This window comes from Panthera tigris, chromosome B3, assembly GCF_018350195.1.
Source record: "Panthera tigris isolate Pti1 chromosome B3, P.tigris_Pti1_mat1.1, whole genome shotgun sequence".
NCBI lineage: Eukaryota > Metazoa > Chordata > Mammalia > Carnivora > Felidae > Panthera > Panthera tigris.
The window spans coordinates 95,348,577-95,359,460 of NC_056665.1; the positions used below are offsets into that span (position 1 = coordinate 95,348,577).

Here is a 10,884-nt window from a genome sequence, read left to right on the forward strand (position 1 = left end):
TAGCCTCTATTTAAGAGTTCCTCATCTTTCCCTTTCAGGAGACCAGAAAAATCTTCCTGAAGATGTTTTTCAGGCAAATGGCAAACATTTTACTTCTTCTGTTTGACACACATGAACAAATTTCTAATTACTTCAGAAAAAAAATTATTTTGCTTTTCCCCATTACTTAAAGGGTGGATACATTTTCTAACAGTCATTTCTGGCTAGCATCCTATTTCCTACTTACATCTTTCAGATCTGAGCTGCATTTTCTGCTGTCCTTTAGGACTCTGGGAGGCCTAGCTATGAATCAACCTTTCCTCTTTCAGACAGACATGTTTCCCTTTCCACAGAATCACTCAATGATTTTTATCCCTCCCATTCTCATTACAAAGAAATAAAACAAAAAATAGGCTGCTTGCAGATACGGTAACATGTCACATACTTGACCCCATCTGTCAACCACACAGCAGTAGAGTGTTGAGTTGAGTGTTGAGTGTTGAGTGGAACAGTAAGAAACTGATGTCTCCTACTTTTATGAAAAACTATAAAGGTAGCACACTAAAAGATACAAAGAATAAGTTACCTCATCATTTCTAAAACCCTTGTTGCTACGTAACAATGTCTTTAATTAATATATTTATAGTAAATGTGTAATAGCCCAAAAATATTTTCCTAATATTTGAAATTTCCTGTGATTATAATTTTTGGGGAATGTGTGATTTGGATTATGAAATGGAAACCATCATCTTACTGAATTCAATCAATGATATCAACAGAAATGAAAATAAAGCGTTGTAAAACCAAGCTTAGAAAAGGTATAGTATCTCGAAAAAGTGGTAAGAAACCAAAATAAAACAAGCTTAACTGGGATCAATGTAAGGAGGTATAGTAAGAAAGAAATGGAGGGGCACCTGGGTGGCTCAGTCAGTTAAGCATCCAACTTTGGCTCAAGTCATGATCTCATGGTTGTTGAGTTCTAGCCCAGCATTGGGCTGTCGCTGTCAGCACACAGCCTACTTCACATCCTCTGCCCCCTCTCTCTCTGCCCCTCCCCTGCATGTGCTCTCTCTCTTTCAAAATAAAAAAACATTTTTTTCAGAAGAAAGAAAGAAATGGAATTGCACTGGCATAAAATGGAAAATAAGTGTGTGCCCCAATAATGCAACATGACAAATTTTATTAGTAGGTTGGGAAAAAAATCCATCCAATGGATGTGCCTGCATTCTGGAAAAAAGAGTTGTGAAATTTCTTTCTGTAAAGAAATCTCACAAACAACACAGGACTGCCATTTGACTGGCATATTGGGTCTTAAAGTAGTGGGAAAATTTAATGACATCTTATAGTCTCTTCTCAAAACTTTATAATTGTATAGGCCCAAAAGTTTATTAATTGGATTTGAAAATAAAAATAGGGCACAGTTTCCTATGAATTCAATCATTTATTCAGTCTGATGTAAGTGGTATATTTACACTGACAGTCACTGAAACAAAGAAATGAAATTTCATTTTGTAGGACTATTCAGTTAACAGCAATAACAATGAAGCTGAAAACGCTCACCCTATTCATACCTGAAATGCCCTCATTATAATACTTTGCTTGTCTCTCCAAAATAGCCAAAAAGGAGAGTACGACATTCTCCAATTCAACTCAGAACCGATGGCACATTCCCTTAGTTTACTGCAGCTGCCAGAAAGCACCACTCTAGAGCTCAGTTCCAGGACTAGGCTGGTATATCTATCTGCCTTTGCCTTTTGTGGTTTGTAAGCCTTAAACCCAACTCTTTCAAGACTCTTCCCAAAGCATAAAGACCAGGTCAGAGAATGTGAATGATGAATTACCTCTACAGCTAGAAAGCAACCCACGATCACAGTTCCTAACACTGTCTTAAAAAGACATAAACTGAACCCATAAGGCTCATGCTGGTAGGTCTTATCTCCGAAAGTCCCACCACAATCACACTAAAAGAGTAAGCTGTGAAAGAATACAGAGCACATTCCTTCAGAAAAATTTGCTTGTAGCCTACTTCTCAAAACAGACTTAAGGCGGTTCACCTTATAAAACAAAAACAAAAATAATTGTATAGTATCAATAAGAAGAGTCAGAATCAGAGACAATAAAATTAATCCAAGAAATCAAGACCACGAAAAATGCTTTCCTTCGATTTCTTTAGTGATATCTCTATTCACCAGAACTCCATCTCTGCACTTTTACATCGGAGTCCTAATTATCTTCACCCTGGCATCCTTTCTAACTTATTCTCTAGAAAATGATTCCTTAGGCTTGATGTACAACCTGCTCAATCTAAAATACTTAATAGCCCACTTAAGGACTTTCCTAGGGATCTATAAGACATGAGCAAGTAATATTATTTAAATAATCTTCCCACTTTGCATGCAAATTCTCAACCGTGAATGGACAAAAATAATCCCAAGATACAAAGGACAGCCCACTCTTGGTGATGGTGATATGATGGTGGCCAAGGTGGTGACAATATGAGTCTGTTTATGTGTACGTGTATTGCATATAGGAACAGTGGGGCGAAGAGTGGGAACAGAGAAAGAGCTGGCTGTATGTGGTAGAGCTTTAGATTGATTTTTTTCAGCAACATTTATTAAAGTTATATCCCCCTCTCCTGCCATAGGCTGACACCCTAAATATGTGTTCAGCCAAAAGCAGTCTCTCATCATAGGGCCTCTCCAAACTCAAAATGGGCAAAAATCACAATTCAACGCACTTAGGATAACTTTGCCATGAGGATGGCAACATCCTGGGACTGGATGCAATGGTCAACTGATGTTCTAGAGCCCTCTTATCCTTTGGATCAATCTGTCCATTCAGATTCGACCTACTGACAGGCTGAACTATCTTCCAGATCCTTCCTATCCACATTAAATGTCATTGCTAAATTATATGATATTAATTGATATTACTGGAATTGAGTGAATATAGCTTGCTAATTTGTCATACACATATGTTTGATAAACTTATTCTATTTATTATTTCCAGCACATCCTGGGAACTATATAGATGGTGCATTAACCATTTTCAGGATACCTACTCACTGGTCGATTGGCTCCCATTAAAAACCATTCAGACATGGACTTTTATTTTGTTTTTCGCTTGTAGATTTGTCTTGTGGTAATGCAGTTATAATCTTTTATGAGTCTCCTTGGAAATTAAGGGCATGATAGGCCAGAAGTAAAAATACAGTGTGTGGCAATACAGTAGTTTTTTTTTTTCTTTTGTAGCAAAACAACTGAGAAGTCAATGGGAGATAGGATTCTCAATATATGATTCTAGAGATGTAAGATCTCTAGAAAACACAGTTAAACAGCCCAAACTACAGAAAAACTTACAAAGAAAACTTTCAAAACTAGGAAAATGCTTTGATCGCTTGGCTCTAAGTATTTCAGTTAAGTATACATATAGCTGAGGTTTATTGTGACCCTTGATGCTATGCTTAATCAGGTATCCTAAAACTAATACAAAGGAAGTCCAACAAAATAATACCAAAAGTTGATACCATTTCACTGTTCATTTAAGGACTCTGGTTTTCAGTGTAAGTAAAAATTAAACTAAAACAAAACTTTCAAATTCCAAGAGTATTCTCAGGAAAAAAACTTTGAATACAAATAACTTTTTAAAATTCAAGAAAGTCAAATCTGTAACTCAAGAAAATGGATTTTAAAAACTACACAAATATAGATATCTCCAAATGAGTTTTATCCATCAAAATATTTAACAGCTGTCTTAGGAAGTCTACATGAATGTTTTTTTAATGCTGCTTTGTTATAAAGAATTATTTTTTTTTTCCAATTTTCCTTTCAGAAGTGTTTTCAAATAATTTATATCCCTGTAATACTATCTCTGGTGTGGGATAGTTAAGAGACATACAGGAAAATGCCAGTTTTTAAATGTCTTTTTTAATGACATCAGAATTATTGATGGGGGGTAGACAGACAGATATAAACTGATGGATAATTTCCCTTACCTAAATGCCACACATACACAAATCTCAGCTATTGTGCAGTAAGTTTCCTAAACAATATTCCAAGATAAATAACAGTAAGTTCCTGGGTCTACAGAACACACTTTTACAACATAAGTATTGAACGTGGTGCCAAAGCTAATTGTGCACAAGAGGAATAAGATTATAGTTACTCAAAACAATATAATCTGTGCATTAAAACAAATATTCTCAATTACTTAAAAAAACCTGAATTTCATGCTCAGAGTTTTCCAGCCAAGAAGTGGAAGAATGAAGGGACTGACTAGCTATTTCAAAGAAAAGTTGCAATGACGTATTTCTAAATCATGAAGTTAACTTGAGGCTGCAATGAAATAATTTTGTCTGAATTAACTATAAGACAATTTTTATTTCCCCTTTAACTTAGCTAGTAGAAGGAAACATTAAGAAATAATACTTTGTGTGTAACATGAATGGTTTTACATCAGCAAATACAAAGGGATAAAGGGACATAGATTTTTATGGTAGCGAAATTCCAATGTAGATCTTTAAAGTCTGTTTACAACTGCCCTGCTTTCTTACTTATTCGTTTTCATGGTTCTTCAAATAAAATGTTCAAAACACAATTTATAACCTTACACTAACTCTTATGTCTATGTCCTTTCCACAACTGATCAATATTTTATACCTACATAAACTCACTATAAACATTTCGACAAATAAAATTCAAACTACTTTAGGTTAAGAAGGGTGTCATGATTTACACAGTCACAGCAATGAAATCTGAAGTCCTTATCGGTGTTTCTCAGACTTAAGCATACATCACAATTATCACCTAAGGTAAGGAACACAGATTGCTGGGTCCCACACTCTGAATTTCTGATTTAGAAAGTCTGGGAGGGGCCTGATCATTTGCATTTCTAACAAGTTTCCAGGTGAGGCTGATGCTGAAGGTTAGGAGTTCCCACTGTGAGAACCTAACTCTTGTGCTAGAACATATTTAAAAGCTAATACATAAATAAATTTTTTCACCCACCTAGTAGCTGTAACATTTATAAGGACCAGGGATGTGGATTAATTTTCACAAAAACCCCATTCTAATCCAAGCCAGATGCCTAATAGCCACACCAATATTAAAAGAAAACAGAAGAAAAAAAAAAAAAAAAAGACCACTACCTTCATCACAGTGATTAGCTCAGTGGCAGAACTGCATTCCCCTTTGTTGTTAAGCATCATGGGCATTATTTCAATGCAACTGTTTCCTACTTGTTTCCACTCCTAGATCTTACCCTTCCACTGCCCAAAATGAAACCGTGCCAGGATTTATAATCCGAATGACAAAAAGTGACAGGAAAATGGTACCATGCCTTTCTAATCCAGACACTTCCAGCATGTCCTGCCATCCCCGAATCTAACTTCTCATTATCTCCTACACACACACACACACACACACACACACACACACAGAGTTGTTGTTTAATCTTCTTAGCTGGAATGATCTGAACAAATGAAAAAGAAATAGACTTGGATATGGGATTAAAGGAATCCAGACTCCCCCATGTTAAGGAACAGCTCCTTCATAAGGCTCTATCTCCAATATTCCTCTATCCCTAGCATCTCAGCCACTCTAAGATGTTCAGAAGTCAAAAGAGCAATAAGTGAATTCTTGCCCTCCTCAAGGCCCCACCTCCTGCTGTCAGCCAAGCAGTAAGATCTGCCTGGAGTTTCAACATCTCTCTCAACATACACACACACCACCATCATGACCACCACCACCACCTCAAGCGGGTTCTCTTTCCTTTGGGAAAGAGGGGCTGGGTAGAGAGGAGAAATTAAGATGCACAGAGGTAGGAGAAAGTGAAACTTTTCTGGCCTGAGCCAAAAAGGGAACTAGGAAGACAAGAAAGAAAAGGGGCAGATGGAGCGCTGGAGGGCCAAATCTCACCCCTCCCAACCCCCTCCTGACCACCACCTCAAACACTCAAGCCAGGAAAAACACAGCAGAGACAGTAAAAAAAGGCTGGGTCAGATCTCCTGCCTCCTTCCCCACACACCTGCCCATGGCACACACCACGTTCCCAGAGAGTTTAAGTATTCAAAGTCCCCTTGCACCCACACCCACTCTGCAGTAAGTTCCAGGGTCTGCAGGGAAAGCTCTACAAACACTCATGCCCTTTGCCCAGGGACAGCCATTGACCTAGCAGTGCAGCGCTGGGGTCCAAACCCTGGAGTGATACCAAAGGCAGCAGTTGAGTGTCCAGCACACCCTGACCCTAGGAGAGCTGTAGCAGAGTGGTGGCTGCTGTCCCCTCCATAGCTGTTCTCTTAACCTTCCTACCATACCTCTGAGATCACAAAAGTTATGTTTCCTTTGTGGCACTGCCTGCTGGTCCCAGGAAACGAGGCACATTTCAACCAGAGTCTGGGTGTGTGTGTGAGTGAGTGTATCTTTCAATCCCGAAAGCCAAGGGTGCCAACTGCTGACAGGCAAAGGAACCTAGATCTGCTCTTGAGGACTTAAAAATCTCCAAATTAACAAGCTCGCCCTTCTCTCGGTCCTAACCGGCCCAAACCTGGGTTTTCCAGAGAACTGTCGTTGTGTTCCTGTTGCAGCGAGCTGGTGTCCTGCCCCGGAGCCAAGACGCGCAGACTTGGCCATCCGTTCATTCATGCATTTGCTCATCCATTCACATAAACATGTCCCTTAATTGTGTCTGGCACCGAGAATCTTGCCTGCTATTTTCCCCTCCCCAAGTCAGTATTCATGGCAACGCTGGTGCAGAACGCAACTCAACTGTCACCCCACTTCCTGAGCCGGAAAACGAAGTCATGTAAGCATTCACCAAGAAGAAGAAGGAAAAAAAAAAAAAAAAGGAAAAGGTGGAGAAAAGGAGGAGGCGGGAGACGGAGAGGGATGGGGAGCTCACTGGGGTCACATTCGGAGCTTCCCTTCGGGGGAAACCACGGCACAGACACCGCGGCAATGCAAGGAGCCAAATCATTATTAAATCAAGGACTGCTAGAGCTCTGTTCCCCAGCGGGGATAAATCAAGTGCAAAGCCACTCGTTCGCAAGAGTGCAATGTTGCCGGCTCGACCCAACTCCCAGCCCCAACCGAGGCGCTGGGGGAGCGGCTCGCAACCCAACCCCTAGCGCGCTCGCTGCCTCCTCACCGCTCCCAATAACGTGATGAAGTGTAAATCAAATACCACGCCGGGAGGGGCCCCGGAACGGCGCGAGTCGTGCATTTTCGCTCGCCAGCCTATGTTGCCTAAGAATCACAAGGTCACGATACCGTCGCGATTGCACTCACCGTATACTCCTTGGCCAGAGATCCCTTCCAGGAGGACTGTCAGCAGCCACACGAGACCGTACACTAAATCCATCTTCACGTGAACATGAACATATCCAGCCCAGGGGGGATGCAGCGGGACCTTCCGGAGGCCGGCGGCCAGCCGAGCGCGCTCCACTCGCGCCCGGGCCGAGCCGAGGTGCCCAGGAACCGCTCGCCGAAGAAGGAAGCGCCGTCCGTCTGTCCTTCTCCGGCGGCGGCCGTGAGCGGAGCGCAGGAGCCCCGCACACCCCACACTCATGCACACACACACACACACACACACACACACACGCACACACACACTCCCACAACACAATACCCCGACACACACTCACACGCACGCAGCACTCACACCGGGCGCCTGGGAAAATCGCAGGCGCCGGGGAGGAGCAGGGGGCGTGATGGGAAGGGGACCGGGAGGCGAAGTGTTCTTCAGGGTAGCGGGCTCGAGTCTCCGCAGCGACGGCGGCGGCGGCGCGCTGGGCTGGCGGCGGACGCGGGCCAGGGGCCGGGGGTGCCGAGCGCTGCAAGCCTGACGCGGGCAGCCACGGAGCAGGAAGTGGCCTCTGACTCGCGGCACGGAGCAGGGGCTTCCTCGCGTGGATTCGCCTTTACAAAGTAACTCGTGAAGGTCCCCGGAGGAGCGTCAAGCGGCGGCAGCGGCCCGCCCGCCCGCAGTCCGGAGCCCCCAGCCCTGCTGTCTTGCCTTCCCCCATTCCATCAGTTGCCATTGCAACGCCAATCCTGTTACACGATACAGGCTCGCATCTCCGAGCGGGGAGAGGAGGAAGAGGAGGAGGAGGAAGAGGAGGAGTGGGGCCAGGGGGACGGGGGTGGGGAGGCAGGGAAGGGCGGGGGGGGGGGGGGAGAAGGAGGAGAGGGACCGAAGAGGAGCAGAGTGTGCTTCTGGAGCTCTCTCCGGCACCAGCCTCAGCCGCCGCCGCCGCCGCCACCACCGTTCTCCAAAATAGCCTTTAGTGCCCCGCCAGCGAAGAGAGGGCTTCGGGCGGCCGCACAGATTCCGGGAGCCGAAAGCAGAGTCCAGGCACCGCCACTTGCAAGGGAGGGAGAATGCCAAGCCGAGACCGGATCCGCACACACGTCTACGCGTGCCCACCGGCACCGCGCGCGTCCTCTTCGCTTCCGCGCCGCCCCCGCCAGGTGGAGGGGTGGGGGCGGTCGGGACAGGCGGGAGTTTAGAGCAGGGAGCCGCAGAAGGGGTTCCCCGCCTGGGCTAACGTAGTGCTGGCATCCAGAGGTGAACGCGGGAGCGGCCGCCTGAAGAGGACACCCGGCTGCGTGGCCGCCGCTCGGGCCCCAGCTGCGGCAGAGGTGTCGGGCCAGGCGGCGGAGCGCCCAGGGCTCGACGCCGGCCGGAATCCCTGGCTGTGCGCGGGGGTGCGCGCCGCGGAGGCGAGAGGAGGAGGAGGAGGAGGAGGGCGAAGGCGAAGCCGAGAGCGGGCGGACGGGCTGCCGGGCTGCCAGAGAGGGAGGCTGTGTGTGGTCACGTTGTGCGCTACGTGCTGAGAGCGCGAGCTGCTAGCCGCAGCTGGGCGACGTCAAAGCCGGGTGCGCGGCTCTGCCGCCTGCCTCCGCGCCTCCTCTGCCTCCTCTGCTCCGCCTTCGCTCTGCCTGCCTGTGTCAGCCGAGGAGCTCATCAGTATGGACAGCGCCAAGAGGCTCCGCGAGGCCGGCGGCATCCGGCCTCCAGCTTTCCCCGCCGAGGCCCTCCCCCAACTCCCTGGGAGCTCCGCGGCGGCGGACCACCGTTATCATGCCCGACGCCGCTGTTTGCGCTTGCACGCCGAAGGGCCGGCTGCCACCCTAGACCAGGGTAATTACAGCACACACCGTCTCCTCCCCGTCGCCCAAGGTCTTCCAGGACCCGTTCTACTTGACTGGAGGGCAGAACAGGCCAGGGCACTTAGAAACGGCACAGTTTCTTCCCCATTTCCGTCCTTTTTAAATGGAATTGTGGTCAGCGCGGCAATGAAATGCCTCTCCTCTCTAGGAGAGGAGACACTGGGAGTTCAGAGCTTAGTTTATTTAACATGCAGTGTCTCCTACTAAAGTTAACTGCTTTGAAAATCTTTTCTCTTTTGTGAAAGACAGTGTCTCACAGGGGCAGAGCTAGCTAGCTAGCTCTGATATTTGGGGAGCTTAAGAAATTCAGTTACAAAAGGATTAGAAAACTCGAGGCATCTTTACTTTGGAGCAAGTGTAGAAATACTTAGCCCAATTTTAATAGGGAAAAACTGGGAATATAGTAGTGATTTGTGATTTGCTTCTATAACCACAATAATTAATGCTTCCTGCGTGCAATCCACTTTCTTGAATATATTCTTCACTATTCGAACAGCATATGGATAGGGAAGTGATAAAAATAGCTACAAACGTGCATTTATACGTGTGTTACAAAAGTAATTGCTATGAAAAATCTGGAGCATAGTATTCATTTATCTGCTCCCATAATAGATTAGTGCTGCAGTTCCCTCTCCCCCTGCTACTTCTGCTGTGGGGAGGGAACTCCAAGCAAGAGAAAATGAATAGTCCCCGTTGTTTCCACCAAGGTCCTTTATCTCACTTAAGTGAATTATGTATATCATCTTTGTAGGGTGGGATCTACTGCTTACCCTCTGGATTTCCAAGATAGGAGGAACCAAGAATGGGTTCCAAGAATGGGATGGTGAAAGCGTCCCAATGGACGCTTCACTGAGTGTTGAGGACCCCTTCCTTATGAAATGCCACTTTCACATGGATGGAATTAAGTGTCATTTTAGAAGCAAAATTCAATGTGTGGCACTTCTGAAAAGAATGAGTGACGTTCACTCACTGGCCACTTGTATGGGGAGGATGGGGGTGGGAATTGTCTTAAGTTTCTGAAGATCTGTCTTTAAAAAAAAAAAAAAATCATTCCTGCATAGTACAGCATAGCAGCTTCAAGGGGCAGTAAACTGCAACTCTCAGACAGCAGCTCACAATGTATATTGTCCATGAGACACTTGCAGATTTTAGCTGCTCATGTTCTGAAGTAGTATTTAACCTGCATATTGGCACTATCCCCCTTTTTTTTAGGGGTGGGGGACTCATATTGAATCATTTGCTCTTTGAGTGTTTGCAGGACTCTAGACTGAAATATCTTAATATCCCAGAATGTCAGTGTATCACATTTGCAAAGGAATCCAGACTAAGTGACTATCCCTAATGGGGATTATTTTCCTTAACTTTCAACATTAGGACGTTAGCTTCAGGGAGTCAGGGCCTCTATTTTCCACGTAGTGCACACCTCTGTCTAGGGAAGGACCCTACACCCATGGAACCCTCAGCAGTTTCTGAATGAACTATTCAGAGCTTGGAAAGAACCTGGACATTGTGGAATTTATTTCAGTTGAGGAAATAGCCAGGTGTATCTACTCTGGGCCAGGCCTAATTCTGGATATTGGACATTCAAAAATATGTCAGACAGAATCCCTTACTTTAAGAAACAGACAATCTAGTGGACAGGGTGTGTTGGTCAACACATGCACTACTATCTCTGTTGACACGATAACTTTTATATAAGTAAACAAAGTCCTAGGGCATAGGGTGGCAAACTCTATGT

At 45.2% G+C, this 10,884-nt stretch overlaps 1 protein-coding gene across 1 annotated transcript in view; it reads right to left on the reverse strand.

The window, feature by feature from the left end:
* Positions 1-7,542, reverse strand: part of MDGA2 (MAM domain containing glycosylphosphatidylinositol anchor 2) — an 856,127-nt gene extending 848,585 nt beyond the window's left edge. The window contains exon 1 of the mRNA XM_042989635.1: positions 7,263-7,542. Within this exon, the coding sequence (XP_042845569.1) occupies positions 7,263-7,542 (280 nt within the window). The remainder of the gene's footprint in view (positions 1-7,262) is intronic.
* Between the last annotated feature and the right edge of the window lie 3,342 nt (positions 7,543-10,884).